This window comes from Cryptomeria japonica, chromosome 6 (genome assembly GCF_030272615.1).
Source record: "Cryptomeria japonica chromosome 6, Sugi_1.0, whole genome shotgun sequence".
NCBI lineage: Eukaryota > Viridiplantae > Streptophyta > Pinopsida > Cupressales > Cupressaceae > Cryptomeria > Cryptomeria japonica.
In genome coordinates this window covers 74304156-74319596 of record NC_081410.1, presented here as the reverse complement: position 1 = coordinate 74319596, position 15441 = coordinate 74304156, and the positions used below count along the sequence as shown (strand labels likewise).

The window sequence follows — 15441 nt, the reverse complement described above, 5'->3', positions numbered from 1 at the left end:
TTTTATTTATGCATGTTTGACTGTTTATGTGATTTATGTAGCTAACCATTAGCTTGAACTTGTAGTCATCTTCAATCCCAAGAAATTATTACCTAAAAGAAACAAACATAACCATTTTCTTTGCCATGATTTGAAAAAAAACAAGCCACCTTATCAAAATTATGTACAAATTCTACTGAATTGTATTTTGTAATCTGCTACTCTATAATTTTTTTAATTGCTTGTTCCAATAAAAAGAAAAAAATTATGTACAAAATGCTACCAGTTTTCATCAAATATCTTGGGGAGTGCAATGTTTTGTCCAAAGAAGAAGATAACCATTTCCTTTGCCATGGTTTGGAAAAAAATAAACCACCTTATTAAAATTATGTACAAAATGCTACCAAATATCTTCGGGGGTTCAATGTTTTATCCAAAGAAGAAGAATAATAATAATAATGTAATAGGAGGCTTTCACAACTTCAAAAAAACATGCGTAAAACGGCGTTTCAACCCAATCCAACGACTAGCTTAAAAAAATGAGGTGGCGTGAGATTTTCGAAAAAACAAACTATTTTGCGTGAGATTTTCGAAAAACAAACGTATTGCGTGAGATTTTTGAAAAACGAGAGACAATCTGACCGTTTAAAAGCCTCCTCTAATAGCTTTTTCTTACCTGCCACGCGTACTTTTACTATTCAGCTCACGAAGCAGCACTATTCTCCTGTTTTATATCATTATTTTTGACTTATCAAGTATACGTTGGGAAGATATTTTCCTTTTCTTCTTAGGGTTTCAAAACCTAGGGTTTCGTTTTATTCATTTACTTGTGTAATTAACTGTTGAGAGCAATTGATCTCAATTCCTGTCGTCCTCATGTTTTCTGGAATTTTTACTTTTGTTTTTACAAACGCGTTGGACATTCGATTTGTGTACTGAAAAATCTGGAGGGAAATTGTAAATGTATGTTTTTTAGGGTTTGGAGTAAGAATATGAGCTACTGTTTGCACAGATCGAACTGGGCTACAATGAACTCATGGGAATTTCTTTTTATGGTCCGGTGTAAGCTGTATAATAGCTTCAATTGTTCATGAGGGACTTGAAGTATGGTATGAAAACTTGTGAGCCTGATATTCTTTTAGATGGAAACGTTAATCAGGTGAATTTCAATTGGTATATGGAAAACGTAAAATGGTATAAGATTGGGTTTCATGGAGGATTGTTAGTAGGAGGAAAATAATAGTTATTTTTTTCAGTTTTATATTTCTTGTAGCTGGAGAAAGAGAAATCTCTAGGATAAGTTTTAACCTTGGCGGAGTGCTCTTCTGTGTTATTATTGTCTAAAGATGGTATCCTTCGACCTCGTTAACGTAAAGGTCTAGAACCTTACGCATCTTACAAAGGGAAAGTTACAGGAGGAAATATTATCATAAGAATGAATTGTTGTTATCGATGAACACAATTTAGTGGTGGAGCTTCGTTGGAAAGGAAGTATGTTTGGTAGTTGAGCTTCTGGAAACAGCTCGGTAAGTAATTCTCAGCTCCGATGCCTTGAATCACACTACTGGGCTCATCATCAACGAAAGGAGGAGTCTTTGAAAAATTATTTTTTGGTTATCGAGAGTGGGTCTGGTATAATGTCTTCTATTCAGGTGCCAGAATTATACAGACAAAATATATTGGAGGAGAAGCTTGAAATTGGGAAGTCTAGGTTAGAACAAACGGAGAATCATTGTAGGAAGCAACTGCCCATGAGCCACAATCTAGGGGTATCTGTTAATGGGGTTGAAAATCATCCTCATCTTGGGCAGGTCGACATTGAAAGTGGAAAATGTTTATCATCCCAAGAGCAAGAAGGAGTTTCATTTAAAAGTGGGTCTGGTATAATGTCTTCTATTCAGGTGCCAGAATTATACAGACAAAATATATTGCAGGAGGAGCTTGAAATTGGGAAGTCCAGGAAAGAACAAACGGAGAGTCATTTTATGAAGCAACTGTCCATGAGCCACAATCTAGGGGTATCTATTAATGGGGATGAAATTCATCCTCATCTTGGGCAGGTCGAAATTGAAAGTGGAAAATGTATATCATCCCAAGAGCAAGAAGAAGTTCCAGTTAAAAGTTCATCTTGCAAGGCCTTTTCTATCAGGTAAGAATGAATCAGTTTGTTTGTTATATTTTTCTATTCAACCGTTTATTCTTATTTTCTTCACATTATGGTTTCTTTAGTGGAATTCATAAGTTCGGTAAAAGGTCATAGTTGGGTGTTTCAGAGCCAAATTTGAAATTAGTATATGGTTGATGATGCACGAGGGAAGTTAAGATGTCGTCTAAGTTACTCGTTATATAAAATACAGTGGCGGACCTTAGACTTGGAATTTGTATGTTTGGATTAATTTATCTTTCTCAAGAAATTGAGAATTGAACCACAACTTGGGGAAACGCTGGCCCTTGAAAAACTGCTCTTAACCGACAATGGAAAATTAGCCTCATTTTTTAGTAGTTACTACCTTCCCAAATTGTGGCAGAAGTGTTAGATTCTTGTTATATATCATATGTAGGTGTATTGGGAAGGTATAGATTATTCATCGTTCTTCTTGAAGATTGAAAATTCCAAGTACAAAATTTGAACGTTAAATTAGCTAAATAGAAAGAGTTCACCTCTTAGGCTTCTACATGGCGGTCTCACAGCAATTTGCACTTGGCTTGGTCATGACCTGAAGCAACATTTAGAGGCACTTTTTTTAGATCTTATCTGTTGTGTGGTATCAAGTTATAAACTAAAGAGTTTTGTAACTTATAATCCTCGTAAAGAAATAAAGTTATGTATATATCCATCATCTTGACTTTAGTATGGGGTATGATTATCAAAAGAGCTGATCTTATTGAAAGAGTTTCCTATTTGGGGTCTTTATATAATCTAAACCTATGAGTATGTATTTTTTATGGATTCCAAAGGGGGTTAGGTATTTCCTATGGAGATGTTAATTATCAAAATCCATCGTTTGGTGAGTGTGAGATTATGATGTGTCAAACAAGACTCCTAAGTGGCAATTAATTTAGTTAAAAAAGAACGAAGTAATTTCATATGAAAAATTGATTGGGTTATATTTACACAATTTGGAAAATTAAAGATAATAATTTTCCACAATCCATAATAGTTCTTTTTATTGCTTTTGGATTAGATTGTGTTTGTTTGTTTACATCAATGTTTCAGATCACATTCTATGATCCATCATCAAGATGATAGATAGCTCATGGAGTAGAAAATTTTCTACTCCATGAGCTATCTATGAGCTATTCAATTTTCTACTCCATAAGCTATCTATCATCCTAATGATGGATCATAGAGTGTGATCCAAAATGTTGATGTAAACAAACAGACACAATCTAAACCAGAAGCAGTAACAAGAGCAATTTGAGAAAAAAAAAAGTAGTAATAAGAGTTGTATGAAATTAAATGTAGTGTATGTACAACTAAATTTATTGAAAAATATGAAATAAATTTGGTAAAAATTGAATTTTTCAAGTAGGTGTCATTTTGGCCAATTGAATTAAAAAAGAAACCTTCAAACATTAGATATAAATAAAGGAACATAAGTAAATGTAATGCATATTTTGGCTATTATCCATGGGGACATGTCCGCACCCCTAAAGCTAGCATCCTCATTCCCCATCACATTTCCAAGATGCTATGATGGAAGGGTACATCCCTTGGGCTTTCCCAAATTTTTCCAAGACTTTGGAACATCCTTGAAATGGTACATAACACTAGGAAACATTTGTGAGACCTATGACCATCCTATGGGTGGCTAGGAATGTCTAAGATATCGATTGATTGTCTTGGGGATGTCCAAGCATCTTGGATGGAAAAGGGAAATTTTGCATGTTTTTAAAAAAGTTACTTGAATTTATGGAAAAAAGGTTGTAAAAGGCATCCTAAGCATGTGGTTCTAGTAAATGATGACTATAAATACTTCAATTCTCTGAATGATTTGTATTGCTTTATCCTTGTAATCAATCAATAATTCTGCATTTTTAACTTTCAATTTAGTTGTGCTTATTTGAAATTAGCTGCAAATACTTAAACCAAATTGGTATCTCTTATTGCAATTTCCTAAAATAAAAGATAGTGCATGCATGGTTGACCTTTTAGGCCATGCCTACTTGAAGGGAGCATTACACTTGATCATAAAAATGCTATTAAAACATGATCTAGATGTCTTTTCTTCATGTAATTCACATGAACATATAGGGTGAGGAGAATATGTGCTGAAATTCCTTTTCAAGTTGGAATGAACTCTACAAAATGGTATACACTTTCAGGAGGCAATTCATACAAAAATATAGGGTAGGAAGATATGTACACAGCTTTCACTATCTTTCAGTATCTTAATGATACATGCTGTTATTATTATCTTAATTTTGTTGTTATGTAAAGTTAAACTTGTAGAAATTTGAGTACCACTGCTGTCGCCCAAAACTGCCCTTGGTTTTCTGTTTCTGAAATGCAACTTTGTCCCCAAAATGTTGTGTAACACAGTACTTTGTGAATATTTTTGTAAATAAACAATTGTGTATTAAACTTTTACTGTGACTTATTAAAAACATAAAAAGAAAATTCTGGCAAATCAAATTTTTTTAAAAAATTAAATTTAATTCAATATTTAAAATAAAAGCTTATAGCCAAGGAAGCCTAGATTGTGACACCTTTTAAATTTGAAAAGAATAAATGATTTGAATTTTTTTGAACATTTCTCAATACGTATATCTATCTGTATTTCTGATTTCAAGCATAGTGTATGTAGAAGATTAATAATAATTAGCAGTTTAAATTATGATGAAGCAATATATTATATTTTTATAATCTTGAGAGGTTGCTCAATTATATCCTTTTGGTTTTATCAAATTTTGACTAAAAAATGGTACATCCATCAACATTAAAAGGGAAGTTGAGGGAAGTCTATGAAATCTTCCCAACCTAATGCCAATGCAATTCTAAGACGGGAAATTCAAATAGAATTGAATAAAAGAATTTGTATTTGTTCTGACTTACCAACAATTACAAATTTGAAAATTTTAGCCTAAAAGAAGTTTTAAAATTTTGACTAACTCTTTAACATGATATTTTTTCCCATTGCCACTGTTTGACTCGTCATGATCTCATACTCACTGCCTTATTTGTTAATGCATGATAGCCTCAGTAAGATAAATGATTGAATGAGAGATAAATGAAGTCTCTCATTCAAACATTTATTATCGTGAGGGGGCACGATCAAGTGATGTCTTGATCGGCCATGTCCAAAAGACATGGCCGGTCAAGGCATCGCTTGACCGTACCCAGCGCACTACATATACCAAATGAAATGTGTGAGAATGGATATTGAAATAAAAATGCTTCTCCTCTCGTGCAACATAAAAGAAGACAATCAGATTTATACAACAATTCAGTGATAGATAATACATAGAACAAGATAAATTTTAATTCTGATCCACAAAATTAACATGGTATCAGAGCCAGGTTTCCTTCTATAAAGCCTAACCGCTTGAAGGAAGATCCGATTAAGATCAGATTGATATCTCCTTGAAAGTCTCGAATATGGCCACATTGCAAGAACTTGTCCTCTCAAACTTAAACTACAAGCGTCCCTTGCTGAAGTCAAAAATTCAGACGTATGTTCAGAAAAATATGTTCTCTAGAAGAAACTCAAGATACCTTGTGATTGATAGGGAGCTTACAAATCACGATCGAGCACTTCTCAAGTAAAATTGTAAATATTGATTATTATTATTAATACTAATAATTATTTTATGGGCCCTGTGTAAATCATAAGGAAGTGACAACTTCCAAATGATTTCCACTTGTATTTTTGAGGTTATTGGAAGGTGACGATCTTATAATAACTCAAGATTGTGGATAGAATCGCTGACTGAGGCAATCCACATAAAAACTTGTTGATAGAATCGCCGACAGAGGCAATCCACACAAGAGCTCATGGATAGAATCGCCGACTGAGGCAATCCACGTAAGAGCTTGTGGATAGAATCATCGACTGAGGCAATCCACGTAAGAGCTTGTGGATAGAATCGCCGACTGAGGCAATCCACACAAGAGCTCATGGATAGAATCGCCGACTAAGGCAATCCACGTAAGAGCTCATGGATAGAATCGCTGACTGAGGCGATCCACGTGAGAGCTCATGGATAGAATCGCCGACTGAGGCCATCCACACAAGAGCTTATGGATAGAATCGCCAACAGAGGCAATCCACTCAAGAGTTTGTGAATAGAATCGCCAACAGAGGCAATTCACATCTTGAAACTATGGTCCCAAGATAAGCATCATACGATTTATGAATATTGCTCCCAATACCTTTTACATTTATCTTACCTAGCTAAGAGGGAGTGTTAATGCATGATAGCCTCGGTAAGATAAATGATTGAATGAGAGATAAATGAAGTCTCTCATTCAAACATTTATTATCGTGAGGGGGCACGATCAAGTGATGTCTTGATCGGCCATGTCCAAAAGACATGGCCGGTCAAGGCATCGCTTGACCGTACCCAGCCCACTACATATACCAAATGAAATGTGTGAGAATGGATATTGAAATAAAAATGCTTCTCCTCTTCTGCAACATAAAAGAAGACAATCAGATTTATACAACAATTCAGTGATAGATAATACATAGAACAAGATAAATTTTAATTCTGATCCACAAAATTAACATTCTTCCCACTATCCCTGCCCTCTGCACCATATGTCAACTAATTCAAAGCTATATCTTTATTAAGGTATGCATTTGAACATTAGATGGTTCATTTTTGTACGATAATTTAGGACCTACTGTAAGTCTGAAAGTAATTGAACTCTATTACCATGGGCAAATTGCAGATTTTGTAACGTAGCTCTCTATAATTTTGGATCTGCCTTTCTACCCCACTGAAATACGATATCAGGAAAACAAAGACTGTTCATGCCTATAGGCTGAAACAGGAAAGCAATGACATGGAAATATTTCAATATAATATTTTGACATGTTTTTATATATAGATTAGTAATTGTGCCCTAACTAATGTCTGTTTTGTGTTTACAAAAAAAAAGGATTGCACAGAACCCTGAACTAACTTGATTGCTTATGTTTATTTTCTATTTTAAAAGCCTACATCTTTGTCCTTTTTTTATTCAAATGGAAGGATTTGCTCCTTGACAGTTTCAGACTATTTTCATGTTCTCAAGGTGCGTATTATTGTCTCTTGCAGAAGCTATGTGACAAATATTCGAGAAACAGATATAAGTAAATGCTGGCCTTTTCCTCTGCATTTACTGCAAAGAAGAATGGGGAAACACACAGTCCCTATACTTCCCCTTCTTGAAGTTCCTACATTCAGATATTGGCAATGCTTAGATTGTCTTGTTAGTGAATTTAACTTGGATAGCTTCAATGAAATAAAGAATGATCAGCAGCAGCTAGATAACTTGATGAATGCCATGCCTATAAATGGTGATGCAAAATTTCCAATTGAACTATCTGAAAATGAACATGAAGATTCAGGCAATGACATGGAGAATCGTCATTTGAGTAGAAAGGCAGGTAATGATCTAGAGGAAGATGAAGCAAGAATTAAAGTGGCAGAGTGTATGGAAATAGGTGAAAGATCAGGGGATGCCAGTGTTGAAAATCATAAAGAAATTCACCACAGTGAAGAAAGAGTTACATCGCATGGCACAGTTAAGGAGTTGACATTAAAGAATGTGCCAGATGGCGATAATTTGTATTCTAAATATGAAATTATCGCCTGTAATGCAACTGTGTGGCCAACAGACTCTGAAGAGACTTCCAGTGCAAAACACAGTTTATCTGGCAAGGATGATGATCAAGTTCTTTCCAATTGCACGAGTCAATTAAGAGCTGAAACAAATATCTCAAATTTTACAGAGAAGGAAGACCATATTAATTATATGCACTGCACAGTGAACAAAGCAGCTATGTATGAGTTAGATGAAAATGCCTTTTACGAAGAAAATTTTGAAAATAGAACTGAAGAGGAGCCAATGGAGGCATTGATAAGCAGTATTGAAGGAGATAATACATTAGCATCATCCATTGTGGCCAATTTGGATGAGGAAGGCTGTGCTACTGAGGTGGACAATGATGGCATCCCTCCCATTGTAAAGAAATACAGTTCAAAAAGACAAAAGGGTAAAGTGAAATTACTTAAAAAACGCTTAATATCAGATCTTATTGCTGTTGTTCCAAATAAACAGTTGAGCTGCAATGAAGAAAACTGGAAATCTAAATTGAAGCATATGTCAAGGAGAGGAAAGATTGAGATGCTGAAAATCTCAAAAGCTTCACTACATAACTCACAAGAATTCAAGGCTCAAGCTGAACCAAACCTAGAATTTGTGGATGATAAGAGGAAACTACAGTGCCAAGACATTTCATGTCAATCTTTACCACCAGAGAAGTCTGTAAAAGTATGTATCTTTATGGTTATCCTCTCAACCTTATTTCTTTTGAGCTTTCTTTGCTTTGATTCTCCCTAAAGTCTTTAAATGCATTACAAGATAGATCAACCATTTTGTAAACGAGTATCCAGATGTCATAGACATAGACTTAGGTCTCTTGCAAAGCGATTGAACATTGCATCCTCTGACAACTATGCAAGATCCATTCCTCGCATTTTCTTAATACATAAAATATTACTGTACTGGTAGCCACAAGGACTGACTGACTTTTTGCATTTAATAGGTATCCCAGATGTCACAGATATTATCTTGCAATTTATGTAAAATAAGAGCTATGATTCTTCTTCAATACAAGATCATATGAATAATAGAGAGATGATGCTTTGTCCAATTACTAGGAAAACTTAAATTGTTAATTGTTTTACATGAATTGAAGCTAAAGACGTTCTTCTTTTGTTTGCCAGTTTTGTTTACTTTTGATATTGGGGAAGTCACATATATGGCTATTGCTGGTACCTTGGGGTCCAGTTAATTGCTAACCTCATAGTTTTATGAGTAGTGGAAATGTTATTTTATGGTTAATAAATTTTCTACTTGAAAAAATGGTAACGTCTGTTTACAATTTATTTTTTAGGATAAGTTAGCCTCATAGACTCTGAGAGTTCTCTTAGAGGGATAACTTTGCCACACAGTAAACAAGAAAAAAGATTTCTGTTTAATTAGAAATATATACAGAACATATGGATGAAACATATTCTATTTTAATGTTTGGGAGATGTATTAAAATCCTAAAATCCAAAAGCATCCTTTTGTTGTCATTTATGTAGGAAGAAAGAAGAGTTATCAAAAGACGTTTTGGCTCAAAAAAGCTTGGAAGCCCTCAAAAGGAACTGCTTTCAAAGGTTTTTAAAAAGAAAGTACCTGAGGAAGAGCTTGTGCACAATGGATTACAGAAAAAACCAGCTTCACATCTAGAAGATGATTTACTCAATGATTTGGCACATTTTATGGCTAAAAATCAATTTGAACGACATGCAACAGCACCAAGAACTCACAATCGTAAAAAAACTGGGTTTCTCAAAGATTCATTGGCTCAGAATAAAGAAGCTGAAGATGGTAATTGTTTTCTGATAGAAAATAAGTCCGATGATCCAATTCAGTTTGACAATGATCAGAGTTTGAAGGATAAGTTGGTAAAAGGGACGGATGCTTCAACTAAACACGCTGCAGTGGATGGTGAAGTTCATCTTCTTATAGAAGATTGCAAGAAGATTAACCAAGTCCAAGAATCTGGTAAGCATGATAAACAGGAGACATCAGGACAGACTGTGGAAACAGATGTGAATCTGGATGCTGTGGTTGGTATTTCTTCAAGTTTGAATCATCATGGTTGCAAGAATACCGAGAAAGTTGATAAAACCCTTAAAAGAGATGCAAGTGGTCAGTCAGTCACCACCGGTAATGACATCATGATAAAAGATCAGAGAAACAGTGGCTTCGGTACTCTTCAATCGAAATCAATTGTGCATCCAGGAAAGCTCTTTAAATCAAATCATGATGATTCAACTAAGCATGTCACAGTGGATAGTGAAACTCGTTTTCTCACAGAAGATGGCAAGAAGATTAATCAAGTACCAGAGTCTGGTAAGCATGAGAAACAGAAGACAACAGGACAAGATAAGGAAGAGTACAGTGATTTCTTTACTCTTCAAAAGAAATCAATTGAGCATCTAGGAAAGCTCTTTAAATCAGATTGTGATGATTCAGCTAAGCATGTCACAGTGGATAGTGAGATCCATCTTCTCGTAGAAGAAAGCAAGAAGATTAATCAAGTACAACAGTCTGGTAAGCATGAGAAACAGAAGACATCAGGACAAGATAAGGAAGCGCATGTGGAAGATACTGTGATTGGTATTTCTTCAAGCTCAGATCATCATACTTGCCAGAACACAGAAGCAGTTGATAGAAACGTGAAAGCCACTTCAAGTTATCAGTCAGTCTGTGACGAAGGAACTGGTAATGATGCTATTATAAAAGCTCAGAAAAACAATGGCTCCTGTATTTTAAAAAACCAATCAATTGAGCATCTAGGAAAGCCCCTTAAATCAAATCATGATCAACTGTCTAATATTGAGCAATGCAGTGCTTCTTTGGATGCTGCAGTTCATGGCCTTTCATCGACTAGTTTTGAGGGTCGTGGCAATGGCTTGGATGAATCTGTGCCCTCCAATGCTTGTAGAGATGATATCCAAAGTCATAACAATGGTTCAGAGAAGCCTGTGCCCAAGAATCCATGCAATGAAACTTGTTTAAACACTTTGCAAACAGTTGCAGAGACAAAGAAAACGAAAGTTGGGGACAGGCACAGAATCACTGTCCCTGCATTGGGAACAGGCAGACATTGTACAGAAAACAAAGAAGTCAAGCAGGTCCAACTGGATGGTAGAACAGCTCCACCAATTGTACCACCTCTTTTTCAATTTGATGCTCCTGGTAATCCCCTCAAATCAAATCATGATCAACCATCTATTATTGAGCAAAGTAATACTTCTTTGGATGCATCAATTTATGACTTTTCAGCTACTAGTTTTGAAGTTTATGATGATGGATTGGATGAATCTGCACCCCACAACTCTCACAATGATGATCTCCACAATCATAACGATGGCTCAGAACAGGCTGTTCCCAAGAGTACATGTAAAAACACTTCTTTAATCACTTCCCAAACTGTTGAAATGACAAAGAAAACGGAAGTTGGGGACAGGCAGAGAATTGCTGTGCTTGCATTAGGTAAGAATTGTGCACAAAATATGGATGTTAAGCAGGTCCAAGCAGATAGTGGCAAAGCTGCACCAGTTGTGCTGCCACCTTTTCAGTCTAATGTTCCTGGAGAGACCTCCAAATCAAATGGAAATCAAATGTCTCCTATTGAGCAAAGCAATGCATCTTTGGATGCTTCATTTCATGGCTTTTCAGCTACTGGTTTTGAGTGTTACGACGATGGCTTGGATCAATCTGTCCCCTCCAATTCTTGCAAAGACACTCTCCACAGTCAGAACATTGACTCGGAACACTCTGTGCCCAAGAGTGCATGCAAAGACACTTCTTTAAACACTTATAATTCTGTTGCAGTAACCACTTCTGCCCAAATAAATGCAGCTGTACCAGTCCAACCTGATTTATCTCTTCATTACCAAAGCAGGATGATAAATCCAAATCTGATCACAGATGTTGAAAATTCAACAAATTCAAACTTAAAAGCTCCTCAAATGTACCATACAGAGAGTTATCTAAAAGGGAACAGAGATTATACTTCATTTTATACAGGATGCAATCCACTGTTAAGTGGGCCTCAGCCAACCATAGGAGAGAACTTCATCACTAACCTATCGTTGAGCTCAACTGAAAGAGAATTCATGTGTGAGGGTTCGATAGGAATTGTGAAACAAAGAAAGGGCCAGGTAAGTAATTGGATTAACGTTTGAATAAAGGCTACTTTTCAATTGTTGGCAGATCAGGATAATATATTTGATCCATTGTTTGTGGCTTTGTTTTCCATTGGTAAAAGAACTTTGTAAGATGCAGTTTATAAATTTGGTAGAAACAACTAAACTCTGCCCATTCTTATTAATTTAAATTTATATTGAATTGAAACACTCTGAATTTCACTCAGTTACCCATCCTTAATTTAGAATTTGCATTAGGAAGATAACAAAAAACCACTCCAATTAATGAAAATTTTGAAGTAATTTTTCAATTCAGCCAATTATACTGGCCATGCAACGAAGTCATTATTTAAGCAATCATCTAACATGGGAAAGTATTTACTTCTTTACAGATCTGCCAAAAACAGGGAACTTGTGAGACACCGCCTATTAGAACCTTTCCAGTATTGAGCAGTAATGGACAGCAACCACTGAAATTACTGAATGGTTTTCCTGGTAAAAATAAGTACATAGAATATATGAATTGTACTGTGCTTTAAAATGGGCCATATTGAGAAATGGTAATTTGGAGGTTTCTTGTTGCTGCTGGTTCAACTTATCCAATTTTAAACATTGTTGCAGATTTTTCTATGGAACATAAGCCATCAAACGAAATTGGCTTTCAACCTTCGATTGATTGCAATCTGCCATGCAATATCACAAATACTACAAGTTTGGGTGCAGACCCAATGACCAATGCTGACAAGCAACAGCCTTTAAGATCACCAATTATTTTAAGCTTTTCTCAAGGTAAAATGGAAAGCAAGTGAACTAAACTGGGTTAAATTTGTATTCTCAAACATAAATATGAAGTAGCTCCACTGTTAAGGCTTCTAATGCAACTACATAAGATGGATTCTTTTCATGAAACCAAATTTTCAATGTCTGCCCTTGCAGGAAACAAGTTAGATACACAGACTACACTATCTCGAGAGTGCTTTGATCAGAGCAAGTTTGAACTCCTGTCATACATAGAAAAGAGAATTCAACATTACTGTTCCGGTAAAGCTCCTAAAAGAATTGCAACTCAAAAGGCTGAAAAAGGCCCTCAGGATGAAGACTTCCAGATTGCTGCTTCCCAGGATCCCAATTTCTGTAGCATAAATAAGAATGTAGTTGAACATATAGGCTTGAAAGATAGTCTGACAAAGAAAAGGAAAGTTGGGAATAAGCAGAGAATCGCTGTGCTTGCATTGAGTGCAGACAGACATTCTACACAAAATAATGAAGCTAAGCAGGTTCAACCAGATAGTAGCACAACTCCGGCAATTGTACTACCTCTTTTTCAATCTAAAGCTCTGGAAACAGTAATGAAGATTTCAGATGGACAAAGTTGTAGAAGTGAAATGTTAGTAGAAGGGAGCCATGGTTATACCTACCATCAATCTATTTTTCCAGGAGAAAATATGAGCACTATTTTGGAGAACCCAGATAAACAGATTCCAAAAAGGCGGAAGATCAGCAAAGGTAAACAGGCTCAAATAGAAAGTCAATCCTTAGAAGTGGCTGCTGTTGCTCTTTCTGAGACAAATTTCCGAAAAGAAAAAGTAAACTCGCAATTGAAGGTAACAGTGAGGAACAACAAATTATCGGATTCTGCTTGTCTGAAAAATAGAAGGCATACATATGGGTCTGTTTTAAGCCAAAAGCACGCAAATAAAGTAGAAATAGAAGCGACAAAAACCAACAGGAAACTCAAAGTGCAGTCTCATTCCATACAAACTGAGACATGTGCTATGGACAATCACACAAGTCCAGATGATAATCCATCTGCACAAGAGCTGTCTTCAGTTGCAAACCAGTTTGCAGGTTTCAAGCATGTGCTGAAACCAATAGCACATGATACTCCGCAATATCTTCCTGTTCCACCTGTCCCCTTTATAGCAGATAAAAATGATGAGGCAGCGGAAGCAAGTCTGAAATTTTCAAAGATGAACATGATAGATTCAAAAAAGAAGCTAAAAGTAAAAAGCCAACTCCCCGCGATACATAACTCTTATAACCTTCAAGCTATAGGCAATTACATAAAATGGGGAAAATACAGCGTTGAGCTGCCATCATCGCAAGCTCAACCTTCAAAAAATGGTGCAGGCATGTCATTTCAGCCTAAAATAGATCAAAATGGTAATTTTATGAATTCCTCCAACTCAGGAGTACATTTAAACATGGTTGGATTAGACAATAACATGCTTGGGGTTGCTATGTCAAGGACTAGCCCCTCTACACTTCCATCACATGTTACTAATACTAACATTGATACTTCATCATGTGCAGGGAATACTAACATTGGTATTCCATACCATACAAGCAGTGGAAATATCAACATTCTTAATCCAGTATGTTCAGGTGTAAGCATTATGCCGGGCCTATTGAAACCATTGGGAATGTCCGAACAACAGGCATTGTTGTGTCAAATACAGGAGTATCTTGACAAGCCAAAACTTCATGTCTCCTCATTTACTCATGCAGATAAGCCACTTTCTACTTCCATCGATTCTTCATCTAACAAAACTTGATCACTTAGCCTTGAATTCCCGCCGGAGGTTCAAAAGCAGAGGCGTGAAGGAGTGTCGTTTTCAAGCTCAGGAAGCTATTATCACATGACCAGTTTGAAAAGCTATAATCCTCTTATAGCTCGGAGTAAATGGATGATGGATGTTTTCCCCAATTTATATAACTACACCGAACAATCCAAATTATAGAAAGGTTTTTCTTGTCGAAATCTTCGCGAACCCATTGAACATGCTGCAATTTTGAACTGGATGCAGGTAGCGCCTGGTGGATAATTTTGCATTTTTAATCCACGGGCAACCAATTATTGGAGAGGGATCTTGTTCATTGCCACTAATTGTTTGTCGGCGAATTGGGTACCCAGCATTTTTAAAATTTTATTTTGTTTAACCCATTTAAATCCTATTGTTCCAAACTAACCCCTGTGCCAACTGATCGAAGGTGGACAGCTGAAGAACCTTCACTTAAGTTGAAACCAACTTACTTGAGCCCTTTGCAATGTCCTCACTATTTTTTGATTGCAGAGAAAAACGAAATTCTCTCTAATCGATTGAAACTGATTGCAATGGATTTATAATTTTAATTTAGTGCAGGCAATTGCTATTTGCTGCAATTTGTTTATTCACTTCGAATTGTTTTTTTCGGGGGTTCCTTTACCTCTCCAGAAGGCTCTGTCGTGATTACAATAATTCTCAGTTTTCTGAGATGGGCTATTTCGACTTCGGAACTTGATGATGTTTCCTGTTTTTTTTAAATATAAATTGATATGGTAAAAAACGCTTGTACCTAGTTCATCTTATAAGAGGCACGAGTTGCATATCAGGTACATTTTGCCAAACAAGATTGAAAGCGGCCATAGGAATGAGGTAACACCCTAATAACTTGAATAGAGACAAGAACTTGAGCTTGAGCCACTCCAAAAAACAAAGAAAAGAGGATTTGATCTTCTAGTTGAAAGAATCAATTGGAGAATTAATATTATTATTATTTTAT

At 35.8% G+C, this 15441-nt stretch overlaps 1 protein-coding gene across 1 annotated transcript; it reads left to right on the top strand.

Moving 5' to 3' along the window:
* The first annotated feature begins 732 nt into the window (after nt 1-732).
* On the top strand, nt 733-15208 carry LOC131064188 (uncharacterized). The gene is made up of 7 exons (XM_057998227.2): nt 733-2128; nt 7243-8461; nt 9280-11913; nt 12291-12393; nt 12520-12687; nt 12835-14061; nt 14212-15208. Exons 1-7 carry the CDS (start codon nt 1617-1619, stop codon nt 14451-14453), a joined length of 6105 nt encoding a protein of 2034 aa, XP_057854210.2. The 5' UTR covers nt 733-1616; the 3' UTR covers nt 14454-15208.
* The last annotated feature ends 233 nt before the right edge of the window (nt 15209-15441 follow it).